This window comes from Epinephelus fuscoguttatus, linkage group LG1 (genome assembly GCF_011397635.1).
Source record: "Epinephelus fuscoguttatus linkage group LG1, E.fuscoguttatus.final_Chr_v1".
NCBI classification, from domain to species: domain Eukaryota; kingdom Metazoa; phylum Chordata; class Actinopteri; order Perciformes; family Serranidae; genus Epinephelus; species Epinephelus fuscoguttatus.
Window position 1 is genome coordinate 37,236,950 of NC_064752.1, and position 14,936 is coordinate 37,251,885.

At 40.5% G+C, this 14,936-nt stretch overlaps 1 protein-coding gene across 1 annotated transcript in view; it reads left to right on the forward strand.

Moving 5' to 3' along the window:
* Positions 1–9,867, forward strand: part of mapkapk2a (MAPK activated protein kinase 2a) — a 46,636-nt gene extending 36,769 nt beyond the window's left edge. Inside the window, exons 3-10 of the mRNA XM_049580681.1 lie at positions 2,275–2,339; positions 4,467–4,546; positions 4,713–4,839; positions 4,977–5,052; positions 5,158–5,282; positions 6,122–6,207; positions 6,335–6,415; positions 7,948–9,867. Of these exons, the coding sequence (XP_049436638.1) occupies positions 2,275–2,339; positions 4,467–4,546; positions 4,713–4,839; positions 4,977–5,052; positions 5,158–5,282; positions 6,122–6,207; positions 6,335–6,415; positions 7,948–8,097 (790 nt within the window). The 3' untranslated portion in view covers positions 8,098–9,867. The remainder of the gene's footprint in view (positions 1–2,274; positions 2,340–4,466; positions 4,547–4,712; positions 4,840–4,976; positions 5,053–5,157; positions 5,283–6,121; positions 6,208–6,334; positions 6,416–7,947) is intronic.
* The last annotated feature ends 5,069 nt before the right edge of the window (positions 9,868–14,936 follow it).

Consider the following 14,936-nt stretch of genomic DNA (forward strand, 5'->3'; position numbering starts at 1 on the left):
ATGGCTGATTCCAATTTTTTTTAAAATTCTGACCTGCTGATTCTGATTTTCTTTCTTTGTATGATTTTACAGCATATACCCTTTTGTAACCTTTTTTGAAGGAAAAAATCCAAAAAAAAACCCCCAAACAATTTATTTACGTAAAAAAGAAGAATCAGAGAAAATGTCATTCTATACTGTGTAGCCTGTGTTTCAGCGAGCAGCACCTCCTTTCATCCCACCTGCCAGACACTGTGTGTACGGCTCAAGAGGAGAAGAGAGGCCCCACACTGCTAGCCAGTCACCGTCAGTGACAATAGTTGTTGTGTTGGGTGCATGTATGTACATTTGGATTGGCTGTCTGAGACTGACTGGCAGGTCACTAGCCTTCCTCTGGTATCTCTCTCTCTCTCTCTCTCTCTCTCTCTCTCTCTCTCTCTCTCTCTCTCTCTGCACATGCACACACCCAACATATAGTGACAAGTCCTGAAAGTTGCACCTCCCATCTAATTTCCTGTGTTGTTAGAAAAACTGCAAATAACGATTTGTCGTTGTTTGCCATCATTTTACTCTAGAAAATGTAATTTTTTTTTTCAGTTGCAAAATTGCAAAATACGCTAGAAATGATGCGGCTTTGCTTCTATTGAAACTTTAGAATAGTTAACTCCTCTTTCACACTTTAGTAGGTCACAAGTTGATTGTAATTTCTTCCTAGTCGTATACAGACTTGAGGTGTGTACTGGGCCATTAAACATTAAAATAGGTGTGATTTTGATGGTAATGGTATCATTTTTTAGCTCCTGCTCTGTAGAGTTTTAAATAGCAAGCAGATTGCTGACCTGGTCTGTCACTTAGTTAGGTACAAATGGTGTGAACCAGTCATTCAGTTAGTTTCACACAGTGTTCACCTGTGTCGGTCTACCAACAGACCACAGACCACCTCTACCAGAAAACCTGTCGAAAGGAAGGAAGTCCACAAAGGAAGTGTGAAAAAAAAATCTGCATCCTCTTTGCTTTGAAACATCAGGCAGGGTGTTGACACAGCAAGGGCACAGTTAGGATAAATCTTACATCATGCAGTTATTGTGGCTTGAATAATGCTGCTGAGGTGAGTTTCCCCTCTGTGTGTGTCCAGGGCTGCCCCTCCCTAAACGCAGAACACGTGCTGTGCGTAGGGCCTCATCTTCCATGGAGGGCCATTTTGCGCGAGGGGACGCATTTGCACATATGCGCAATGGATGCGCACATGCGCTGCCATAAGGCGCGCGTAGAATCAGCTCGAGGAAGGAGAGAAGAGACCTGACCGCCCATGCATCGCTGCAGTGATTGACAGCACTCGACATCTGAACAATAAGAGGGGTGCGCTGGCAGGCACTTGCAGAGCTGCAGCAGGTGAAGAGTTGTCGACATGTCGTCCAAAAGAGCCTCAGGAGTATGTGCGGGGACGGGAGGGCAGTCGGGCTCCACGGAGGGGGAGACCCGAGCCTCGGGGGTATGTGCGGGGCCGGGAGGTCGGATGCTCCCAGAGAGGGGAGAGGGAGAAATATAGCTAAGATGAAAATAGAAAAGAATGTCTCTGTATTTTATTTCTGTTTTCAGTGTTTAATTAAGGTGGGAGAGGCGGAGGACTGAGGGAGATCGGACGCCTCCAGAGAGGGGAGAGGGAGAAATATAACAAAATAAGATTAAAAAGGAAAAACCTGTCTCCCTCTTTTATTTTATTTTCAGTGTTTAATCAAGGATGGGGGATTGAGGTGGTGGAAGTTACTTTCTTTTGATGAGTAATTGATGGCTATTTGTGACTCAGATTTGTTTATTTATTTATTTCAGTTTGAAGTTATTTTTATTTAATATTTATTTATTTATTTATTTCAGGTTGAATTTTTTATTTTATTTGACTCATACAGCCAAACTACTGTATCTACAGTACATTTGTTATTGCCAGTAAAGGTTGTCAAGTTAAATGGTAAGTTGTTGTACGGTCATTTTGTACCTATGATACATTTGGGATGGGGGTCTCCAAATAAAATTTCGCTTAGGGCCCCAATTTGGTCAGGGGCAGCCCTGTGTGTGTCCTTTCCTGTTAATTCAACACGCTACCATAAATGTGATATTTCAATGTAAATGTGTGTTTGTTTGCTCATGTTGATCCATATCAACCTTTTGGGTTTCAAGTGCTCCAAAGATTCAATTTATGTTAAAAAGAAAGAACAGAGGTTGATGTTAATAATGAGTACATCAAAGTGTTTCTTCATAAAAGCCAGATTCTGATATTTCCTTCTTTTTTTTCTGCAGCATGGACGGTGGTGAGCTTTTTAGTCGAATCCAGGACAGAGGAGACCAGGCCTTTACAGAGAGAGGTAATAAGCTCATGTAAACCAAAAACAATTACAGCATTCATTCATTTTTATAGTCCACAACTTCATGTAGCCTCTGTTGGTGTCTTTACCATTTGCTGTTCCTGAGCTATATGGCTAATACATCTGTTAAAGGAAAAATCTGGCACATTTTTAAGTGGATATCCAATCAGTGTTGATATTAATTGCAGTCAATTGAAGCAATAAATTCCTCAGTGTGTACTGCACTGACAGAGAAGGTGAGTGTTTCTGTGTATTTCTTCTTGCAAAGCCAGTGAGCACAGTCACATGTGCACAATAATCAGATAACTGGGAATAATCAGGTCATGGTAATAATTCGATTTGACGCGTTTACGTGCACTTCAATAATCTGATAATCAGAAAAACCTGGTTTACATGATTCAGTCCTTCAGTTGGATTTCTCCCCAAGTACATGACATAAAACTCAAACTTCCTGTTACAGTAGGTACTCATATCCTTGAAAAACCTCAAAGTACGAAAAGTCACATTTGCAAAATAAAGCACTCATCATGCTGACAGCTTATATTCTTACAGTACTGTTTGTTTTTATCATTAACAAATACATGTGAGAGCATTCTAATGTGTAGTTTATCAATGTGGAGCCAATTTTACATACTTTGGGTAGATTCGGAGTAAAAGTACTGCAAAGTGCAATATACAAGTGTATTGTATATAAACTTGTCACACAAAGTGCATAACATATAAGTAAGATAAAATAAAAGTGACAATTTAAAAACCGAGAATATAAAATTATATTATTTTCTGTAAAATCTTTATCTGAAAGGAAACAAAAGCTGTCAGATTAACGTAGTGGAGTAGAAAGTACAATATTTCCCTCTAAAATGTAGTGCATTGGGAGTATAAAATAGCAAAACCTGAAAGAAACCAGATTAAAGGGTATACATGCACTGAATAATCTGACTATTGGGGAAAAAGCTAGGTGTGTTTATCTGATTTTTCATAATCAGATAATGGCTTTTATCTGATAAAACCTATCAGATTACGCTGTTTACATGGCCACTTGAATAATCAGGTAACTCCAGAAATCAGATAATGATTGGTTTATTAGTGTGCATGTAAACGCGCTCTTTGTTGCAGTGCCTACATGTACAAGGATGCATTGTGCCTGAGGTTCTGACGCTCAAGCCCCAAATACTCCCAAACCTGCCCAGCCCATGGAAGCAGGCATCATAATCATGGCTCTGTTTACAAAAAGTAAAGGCGTCTGAAATATCCTACTTCACTGAACACTGGAAAAAAAACAGCATACATTTTATAACACTAGTGTTCTCAACTTCACTAGAAAACGACATAACCTGAAAACACTATAGTATCATCATCATTTGCCCCGTTAGCCCTGCTGGCCTTGTTTGTTTTGTTTTTTCCTTCCCAGTTTATTTTTGTGAAGAGGGTCTCAGGTGATTTTCTGGCCACAGTTAACCCAACAACCAGTGTTAACAGGTATTTTCAAGCACATCATTCAAATTTGACAGAAACAAATTAAAAAATGTCACGGTTAGTCTGCTGTTACAAAAAACACAGACTCTGGTTTGGATGAAATAAAACCTTTAACTCACAGAGTAAGATGTGAAATGCTCTACATTTTGCCACTGTCTCTCAGGTGACGGCAGTGGCTCTCAATCATTCTTCAGAAGCAGAAGCAAAATAAAATGACCAAAAAAATCAGTGATGTACTCGGCCAGTCATCAGAATATTTGTCTAATAGTCCAACTGTAGTCTCCAGCACACCTCTTTCTATGTGAGGAGTAATACTTTAATGCATATCAATGCACACACAGGCTCTCTGTGGTTTGTAGCTGGCAGCAGCATCAAGCATAAACTGCCCATGCTGAAATTCAGTGCAGCAGAATAACTCCTTTTTGGTTGAGCAAAGACGCTGACGATAGCGCTGGTTCGTGGAAGAACAGCAGATTCTAAAGCAGCCCCCAGAGACACAGAGGTCACCACACCAGGTCAAAAAAAACAAAAAAAAAAACATGTTGTTTATGTCACATTTACCCTAAATGTGGATCGATATGGTCATGGTTTAATGCTACACTCAACTCACCTGTAATCTCGTTAAAAGGGCTTTTTGTCTGTTTACTTCAGAGGCGTCTGACATCATGAAGAGCATAGGAGAGGCCATTCAGTTCCTGCATGCAATCAACATTGCACACAGAGACGTCAAGGTATGAATCATAACTTTATATTATCACACTTGAGAAATTCTTAGCTATTTACTGAGAAATTCCAGCAATCTGAGAGGAGGTTTTCAAGGATGACCTCCGTAGCCACCGTAACTAACATCATAACTCTTATTTTTCTTCTGCCTGGTTTCTGGAATCTTCCCTGCAGCCAGAGAATTTACTGTATTCCTCGAAGAGGCCCAATGCCTTGCTCAAACTTACAGACTTTGGCTTTGCCAAGGAGACCACTTCACACAACTCTTTAGCTACTCCCTGCTACACACCCTACTATGTTGGTAAGGATCTGTTTCTGTGTTCACTCTCATATTCACCCCACGTTGTGCTCATTGATTTACAGTTGAAATGATACATAGCACATTTCTCTGCCTTCTGTCCTTTGCTTTCCCCTTTATTCACACCTGTCTGTCTGCAGCCCCGGAGGTTCTGGGCCCAGAGAAATATGACAAGTCATGCGACATGTGGTCGTTGGGTGTCATTATGTATATCCTGTAAGTCTGATTTTTGCAGTATTTCTCAACTCTTTGTCACATAAAATTATTATTTATTATTTAATTGGTGTTATAACTATTATATTTATTTTAAACTATCAACAGGTTGTGTGGATATCCTCCTTTTTATTCAAACCATGGCCTAGCCATCTCTCCTGGGATGAAGAGGAGGATCAGGATGGGCCAATATGAGTTTCCAAACCCTGAGTGGTCTGAAGTATCAGAGGAAGGTCAGGCAACATTTATTTTTCTGTTTGTGTTTCTCTTCTTTCTCTTTCAAATAGGAGCACCTGCTGTATGTTACATAAAAAAGTTATATACAAGTCATAATAACATTTCATGACAATGTTAGTGTTTCACAAGCTCACAAGGTTTTGGTCTAAAGTCTTGAAGAAAGAAATTGAAACTGATGCAGGTGTTTCACGTTCCATTTGCAACCACCAGTCACATTCACTACATTAGAAAGTGATGTCTTATTTCCTGAGTAATGCAAAGCTTTTAGAAAGAAAAGAGAACTTAACGTTATGGTTTGCCACATACAGACCTCATCCTCTGACAGAGGGGTGGATGGTCATACGTGTGGAAGAGCGAAGAGCCAGATGGGTTGTACTTACTGTAATACACTCCTCTAAAACTACCACCATCTTTACTGTTGATCTGTGCTCTTTCCTTTTTCAGAAAATGATTTCTCAATTCTGTTTAAGATTACACCATCAACAGTAAAACAGACAGTGTAATATCTCAGTCCATAAAAGGATTAACTATCTGGCTGCATCCACTAAAATGTAATGTGCTGCAGTCATCATTCATCCGCTCTGTCTGATAGCAGTGTAGCCTCTGGGTGCAATTGCTTATATTTTGGGGGTTCTGAGATAGATAGATAGATAGATAGATAGATAGATAGACCTACATGAAGATACAACGTAATGAATGGCATATATAGAGAGATTTATAATTTATGCTTTGTGGTTTTAAGTTTCAGTGTTACAGATACTTGACTCTTTGTATGTGACTTAACATTTTTAACCCCTTTCCTCTTTAATGATGTAACTAATACTTGTGTGTGCAGCTAAACAGCTGATTAGGACCCTCCTTAAGACTGAGCCAACACAAAGGATGACCATCACAGAGTTCATGAATCATCCATGGATCAATGTAAGCACAAACTCTATCATGCTTTTGTTCTAGCTCCCTTTCGTACCATCTTTTCAACTCGATTGCTCTGGCTGACATCCCTCCGGTGATGTAAGATTTGAATATGGTTCTGTGTGCCTTCCTACAGCAATCGATGGAAGTTCCCCAGACCCCACTTCACACCAGCCGGGTGCTAAAGGAGGAGAAGGACGCATGGGAGGATGTTAAGGTGAGATGTCTGTTTCTCTGCCCCATTTCCACATTAACAGCTGCCCAGTGCTGTCAGAGTGCCCTGCATGGGGTTGGAGTGAGACATGTTGTCCATAGGGGATGATAGCTTGGCTATCCTTCTCCTTTCTCCCATCACCTCCACTGGGTTGAGGGAGCATTTTAGGATAGAGCTAGCCTTCTTCATCAGCCTGTTGAGTTTCTCATCAGACAGCTGTCTCATGGTGTCATGAAATCCGTCTTATCTTTTTCTTTGGTAACATGGTTTGGAAACCTATCTTTAAAAATCAGAAACTCTCTGAGTCAAATATTTAAATTGTTTAGTAGGCTGACTGATGAGTCACAGCTTGGCCCAGTGTCCCCATACACAGACAGTTACAGTTAATATCATGCTTGATTTTAAATGACAGCTCTCACCGTTTGCACACTTAATTTCAGCTTCTTCCTTCTGGGCAGCGGTTTATAGCCTCAAGGTGTAGAATAAATCTGTACAAAAAATAATTTGTTTCAGCAGCCATCGCTGAGGTGGAAAAATCTGTAGCAACAATGTACAGATGCTATAGAAGCAACTTTATTTATTCATTTATTTATTATTGATCATGGCTGACTACTCCTGTCATGTTTGTCTATCGTCTACATTGTTCGTAAAATGTGCGTCAAGAAGGATACCTTGTTTTTTACTGCAAATTAAATGTACCTTTTTTAATTTAATTTTTATTTTTTACAAAATAAAGTATAAAATAACAAACCCTCTCTTAAATCTTTTTGGCCTTGTCGCTGTCTCATGGAATTTCCCTATCCCCTTAAGAGAGTATTCTCCAGTGTTCGTTGCTTCAGTGTGGCCTTTGTTAGCCTACCTGAATGAACTATAATCCTTTGTGCGTTCATCTTCATCGTCTGTACGTCTTTTGCACAAATTACATTGCTCTTGTTGGCTCTCCACGTCTGTTCGCCTCTCCTCCGCCTGCAGTCAAACACCATGCACCAGAAATGACGGCAAAACACAAGAGACTCTCACACTGAGCTGAAACTGGTGCTCATAACTTTGGAAAAACATAAAGAAACAGTCTCATACAGCATTTTGCTGTTGTTTATAGTGTGTGGCGTTTCGCAGTGGGCATGGTGTGGAGTGGAGAGACGGAGAGTTGCAGAGTTAATGATGGCTGCACTTGTTGCGTCGCTATGCATAAAACTTTCGCCTGTAAAAACACCTGTGTAACAGCTGATGTAAAACAAAAGGTGTTTACCCCATGCTGGTTGGTCACTTGATGTACTGTTTGATAGAGTTACTTAGCTTAACAGATCTGGCGGCTGGTGTTTTATCTTTTTTTTTCATCGGTAGTTTCCCTGAAGAAGTGTCAGAGGATGTTTAAGCTGTAAAGCTTCATAATTCAAAAACAGCAGCGTCACACTGAACAGACGTTATGATTTGCATCAGTAGCTTGAAAGCAGTGTAATGACATGTCTACAAAAACTGCAGGGTGTGGTTTGGCAAGCAAGTGACCTGATGAGATTCTTTTGGTCGTTTTTCAGGAGGAAATGACCAGTGCCTTGGCAACGATGAGGGTCGACTATGAGCAAATCAAGATCAAGACCATTGAGGACTCGACCAATCCACTGCTACAGAAACGGAGGAAGAAAGCCAATAACCCCATGCCGGACCCACAGTCTGCTGCCCACTGAAAGATATACGCATGCATGCACATACAAACACAGGTTGTAAAAAGGAAGCAATAATTTGTCAACACGTGAGTCGCGTTGCATGGATTTTCTCAGTGTTTTATTTTTCATGGCAAATCTAATGTTTTGTAGGAGTGTTTGTTTTTATTACTCTACCATTTTAACAAACCCACCACTCTGCTCTGGCAGAGGGGATGTCAATCTGTGTTTTTACACCAGTGAAGAGATTATGAATTATAGAAAAGGAGAGGAGAGGGAATCGGTGAGATCTCTCTCTCCTCTCCTTTCCCAAACATCAGGTTGTGTACTCAGAGGGGCTTGAATGTTGGAATAGGACATGAAGCCTTAGCATTAGCAGTAGTTCTCTCTCACCCCGCAGCCCTGTTCTAGCTCTTGCCCCAAACCTGTGAATGTTAAATCAAATGGCTAAATCCCAAAAATAAAAGCAAGGGAAGGTTTCTTTTACGTACATGCAAAGTAAGCAGATGTATTTTGAACTGACAAGTGGAATGTAAGGACTCTGTCCCTGACTGTTGGAATTAGCTGGAAATAGTGGCCCATTTCTGGGACTTGAAGTGGGAGTGTCTGTCAGGTTCAGTTTGTCTTTGTGAATGTCGAACAGAGGCCTATGCACTCACAAGGGCCATGTGCCATTCTGACAGAGCACCTCACTCGTGGCCCCTCTCTCCTACCTTAATCTACGCTTGTTTTTTCAGGTACATAGTTTATAGGGAAGAGAAGGCCGCCATGTTTAAGAACAGGAACTGGCTCGACCTTTCTCCCGCATGTAGCTCTTAGGAGAGTAGGAGCCAACTGATACTGTATTTTTTCATGGATTTTATGAACATATTAGCATAGGCCTTACTGAGTGTTGCTAAAGCAGCAAATGACTTTTAACCCCTGCCTACCATTTGGTTCAGGCTTTTATCAATGTTATGCTTCCCAATTTATAACATTGCCAGATTATATTTCAGGTTAATGCTATGCAGATGTGTTTGTCAGCTTGAAGTACTACTAGGACCTTTTCCTTAGTGTTGATTTCTGTTTGCAAATGTGTTGGAGAGATGTTGGGCGACAATAGGAAGTGTTTGTGTGTGTTCATGTAAGCAGTAGCAGTAGCATGCCCTGTAGGGAATACACGGTTCAGACAGACTGGGTGCACTCCAGAGGTCTCTCTGAAAAGATCACTTAGAGTTACTGTTGGTTGCACCAGCTCAAAAGTCAGGAGGCTCAGAGGGACGTATCTGATACAATGCCAGTATTCTCCACACTTCCTGGAGGATTAATAGGAAGTAGAAAGTACTAGAGCTGTCCCTCGTCCCAGAGCAGAATGTCTGACAAATACCACCAGCAAGCTGTCATCACATTCAGACATGGTGTGATGGTCGGTGTCTCTTCGGTGTTCTTGTTGACGCAACAGGACGCTTCCAGCTCACTTGGGGATCATTGGAAGTGATTAATTTTTGTTGGTTTGGTCCACTTCACTTTGTAAAATCACATCCACATTACCTGTCACATCGCACCTACAAATCTCTCACTGTAAAAAAGTGTTCATTGAATGTTTGTGACAATGTTTCTCCTGTTTTTTGTTTTTTGTTTTTTTTCCATCCCTCTCGACACATTTTTTTTTTGTAGTGGAAGCACAGATGTGTCTGTTTTTTTTTTTTGTTTTGTTTTTTTTTCCTGTCATTGAGTCTGTTCAGCTCCACCTGCCGTACTTTTGTCTGCTTCAGCTTTGTATTAAAAAACACACAAAACGCAAATCTGCTCTCTAATCTCCATTTTTGCATACAAAATAACTTTGTGTGAGAAAAGTAGAACATTCTACTCTGAATTTAATTCAGAAAAGAAAGAAGTACATGTCTTGAGTAGCACATGGTCCTGTAAAGCATGTAATAATTTGGTGATAACGTAGTCTTTTTCTATTAAAAAAAAAAAGTAGGGAAAAAAAAGTCAGAAACTTATAATTGTAATTTAAGCATGTAGTCTCCTTCATTACATTTTTTCCCCCCAAAACACTAATATTTTTTAATAGTTAAATCCAAGGCAATACAGCATTTCAAGTTTTAATGCTTCTTGCAAACACTTGTTTAGGATAGCCAACTTGTCCACATGTTGTAGTGTGTGTTACCTGTTCTGAGTTGTTGGTCCAGTTGTTTATTAATTGACTATATATAAAAATTTAAATATTTTCTCCATATGTGACTTCTGCCTCAACATTTAGAGAATTTTTCTTCTCATTCACGTCTCCAGCTATGACTGGTCGACTTGGGATTTGTGGCTTTTAGACGGAGTCAACAGACTCAACTTGTGACAGGCGTCATGTATCTTACTTGCTACCATGAGTGACTCCTGGAATATACGCATTTGCGTAGCAAAACAGTGCGGTGGCATTGAGTCAACACAGACATTTGCCAACACTGGGGTGTTTTAGAGCAGCTTCCCGCTAATGCAAAAGATTATTTTTCTTCAGGTGCAAGGCAGTCGTAGGCACTCAGCTTCCAGCTTTGAGTGTGATGAAACCTACAGTCATTTCTTTCTCTCAGGTAAGTGAGAAGGGGTTAAATGAGGCTTCAGGGGAGTCCCTTTTGATGGTAGGAGGTTCTACCCCTTAACCCTGTCTACAACAAACTGCAGGACACCCACCTGCCCAGCACACTTTTAACAAAAAGGGGAGGGCATGCCTCACTATTTTATCACGTGATAGGTGGGAAACAATACATGAGGTTCAGCCAGTCATAGGTTGGTTAAAGTCAGGAAGGTAAGCGGTGCATACTGTCTGTATTTAGCTTCTGATGCAACCACCAAACCATCTTATAAACAGTTAAAAGGGACAGTTCAAAGCAAAACCAAAAATACATATTTTCCTCTTATCTGTAGTGCTGTTTATCAATCTAGATTGTTTTGGTGCGAGTTGCGAGAGATGTCTGCCTTCTCTCAAACATAACGGAACTAGATGCCACTTAGCGTGTGGTGCTCAATGATTTAAAAAATAAATAAATTGAAAAACTCAACAGCAATGTCTCTTCCCAGAGAGCATGACCCAGTTACTCAAGATTATACATAGACCTTGTGAGCAGTCACATGTAGGAACTATTTTCTTTATACCAAACTACACCTGCCAACCACGCAGAGGAAAGCATGTGTTTACTTGGAGATGAGATGAGAGGCTCGGTCTGGTGACAACACAAGATGTAAACATTAATGGCATCCTCCTCACCTGAGCTGTAATGTCAGCTAGCTTGGTGGTGCAAGGTGAGCACCGGTAGATGGAAAAATAGCATTACAGGTGAGAAGGAAACTGTATTTTTGATTTTAACATCAGAGGATTTACATCATCGAAGGAAAATCAGATGAGACATTCATCTAACAAATTTAAAAACAAGACCATCAGTTTTTCTAGGTTGGAAAGTGACGTTAGTGTTTTGGCCTCACCGTATGTCATTACTATGTACACCCTTTTAAAGACGTGGGAAAGTGTGGAGGACGTAGACTTCCCAGCTGAGGTGATGAGACACAGCTCAGGTTTCTTTGAAGTGACATGCCATCCTGATTCTGACACACAAACGTACATCCTCTCAGACAAGAGGGGGCTGATTGACCTGCCCCAGGCATGGTAGTAATAGCGAGACACCCCACGTTACCTTTAAGTAAGAAACTTGTGCTTTTGAAAACTGTTTCATGTTCAGTTTTACATGTACAACAAAAGTTGCTAACCTTTCACATACAGGAAATCAGTTTGTTTTTACTGTCAAGTACAGCTAAAGGTATGTGTTGTGGTAACTGCGGTCGCTTCTTTTTCCCTTCTTTTTTTGCTGTTTCTTTGCTTTTGGAACACATTCTTCATTTTCTTCTAAAAAAATGTGCTGTGGGAAATGTATATAATATGTATATAAACTGTGTACACACATCCATTCTTATACTTCTGTCTTCGTGAGGACCTCCTTTTGACATAATGCATTCCCTAGCCCCTTACCCTAACCTTAATCACTACAACTAAATGCCTGACCCCAACACTTAGCCTAATGCTAACCAAACCTAATTCTAACCTGAACCCTAAAAATAAGTCTTAACCCTCAAACAGGCCTTTGAAGAAGTGAGGAGCAGCAAAAATGTCCTTGTGTTCCAAAAATGCCCTCTGTTGCAAAAATATGGTATTGGTCCTCAGTTCGTAGCATCTATAAGTACAAACACACACACACACACACACACACACAATGGCCATTTAGAGTCAAGCTAACTGTTTGTATGTTTTGGACTTGGATGGGAGGAAGCTGGAGAGCCCAGAGAAAACCCATGCTGACACAGGGAGAGGGGGCAAAGCCAGGAGGCAGGTTTGAACCCGAAACCCTGTTGCTGTGAGTCGACATGATGCTAACCACTGCCGTACTGCATCACTGTGCTGCTACTCACATACAGTACATAATTAGACTTTATATCCGCCAATAAGCTATAACTTCAAAAGCACTACTCATAATGCAGATTTGTGACAGGCAGTCAATAATAGGCTTTTTGTCTGGTACTTACATCATGTGTGCTTTTTTGAAAATGTAACCTGATATGGTCATCTCCAAATTCAGGAAGTGGCCAGAGCGGGAGAACTTACACATTACACTTCTTTTCCAGTGAACGACACAGAAAAGACATAAGGAAGAGCAGACATTTATTACCTATTATGGGGCATACTGTAATACATCATGCCATGATATAGTATTCAGTTATGTATCATCCATCTATGACTGATGATGCAGTACCCTCTTTCAAGTGTAATGGGTGAATATTTTACATTAATAGCCTCACATGTGGCAAAGAGTGTGTCAGTTTTCAACGTCAGTATGTTTCTGTAGCATCTCTGTTTTGGAACAAGCTAATCTTGTGCTTGACTCATCAGGTGTGTGCACAAGAATTCACCACACACATTATGGACCTTGGTGATTCGGAATAATGACTCAGAGCGGATGTCTTGACAACTTTTGCAATTTTCTGTCTCATTTTCGTCTCGTGGGTGTTTTCGATGTCTCACATGTATCTTGATTATTTCCAAATAGACTTCTGTAAATTATATGTGCTCACAACTGTTGAAATACACAAAATCACCACCTCTACTAAAACGTACAATGAAAACACTTTTGCATTTTTTTTTTGTTCACACTTTTAAAGAAATTCACAAGCACACAGCATCATAATAAGGACCTATACAAACATTATTGGCTGGGGGGGGGGGGGTTCAGAATAAAGGGAGGGTTAACATGCAACTACGAGCTTTGAAAACCTCACCCCTACTGCACCTTTCACACGTCAAATTAGAGGGTGGGCTGCGTACGACCATTTCTGTAACTTTCTTAAAACCAGATATCTGACATTGAGGCCAGCTGTGCGGTATGAGAAAGGAACCAGGGTTTGAACTTCTCCATCTGGCTGTTTTTTTTTTTTTTTTTTCCTTTTTCGTTTTTGACAAAACTATTTCTGACACTTGTCACGTGAACAACCAGGTTCAACAACACAAATCCCTTCTGGGAGAGACTATAAAAATGTGCAGCCTTATCCTCTTATTGAAATGTTATTGCATCTCCCTCCTCTTCATGACGGACGGTTCAGGAGGAAGGAAAACTACATGTTGGAAAAGCAGGTGAGGGTGTCTCCTGTTTTTCTCTTTTCAGAATCATTTGTTTTTTTATGATGTGGAAGGCAGTGCAGTTTGATCCCACGACTTTGTTGTTGTTGTGATTTAGGATATCTTAGCTATTAAGGGCAAAGTGGTGTGTGTTAATAAAAGTAGCCATTTTCAACCCTCAATCATAATCAGTCAAAACCGTGATTTGGCATTTTGCTTCAAGTCCCAACACTGTGAAAGAACCCGTAACTGATGGTCTCTGTTTTTTCTCACCTTGCTTCGAAACCATTGCTCTCTGCACAGACATATCCAGTCATTACATAACAGCCAGGAATGATCTTAACTAGCATGTTAACAGACAGGAGACTGAAAACGTAAACACTGGTTTTAAGGGAAAAAAGTCTGAATTAACACTTTTGAACATAACGCTGACTAACATGATTCATCCTTCAGCAAACTGCCATTAACGTTGGTCCAAATAAAATGGTCACGCTCTATCAGACAATTGTTGTGAATGATATCTTTGCATAAGGTACTGTCATTGCTAGAATGATACTATTCAGATCATCCCACGTTGACTGAGCTAGTGACGGCTGAAATGTCTTAGAGTAGTTTCAGTGCAGAGGCCTGAGTCAAGTCAGGAACCTTATGCGACTCCGCAGTCAGAGGAGTGCACGTACGTACGTTCAAGTGTTACTACCTGAGTATGTTTTCATGCCCTTAAAAATTATTTTATTGCTCAGGTATCAGTGTATTGTGGTGTAGCTGATGAAATAAAATCTGCAGCTACCCTCTGTGGCTGATGCGCTGACTGATCAGCACAGGGAAAAAAAGCAACATTTTTAATGTGGGACTGCTCTATTTCACTGTGTGTGTTACTTCTGTTTTATATGTGTCTGTGTGTGACTGAGCGAGACCGCTTTCGCATGCACTTGTCTTTTTTGTGCAACTGTGCATATGCCATGAGGGTGAGGCTGGCTAGTTACAGTTACGGTAAATTAAGATATAGCAGGGCTGCTGCTGGTAAGTGATGTATATGTGGGTCACGTTTGAGGTTAGTGCATAGGCCTGTTGAGTTTACACTCGAGTGGTTCCCCACATATAGACTGCAGAACTGCAGGATGTGATGTTTTCAGTGCTCTACCAGTTACCATTCCTAATACATGGCATGACAGCAGCAGTATCATGTTGTGAAATAAAATCAAAAGATTCAATCTTTATAGACAAA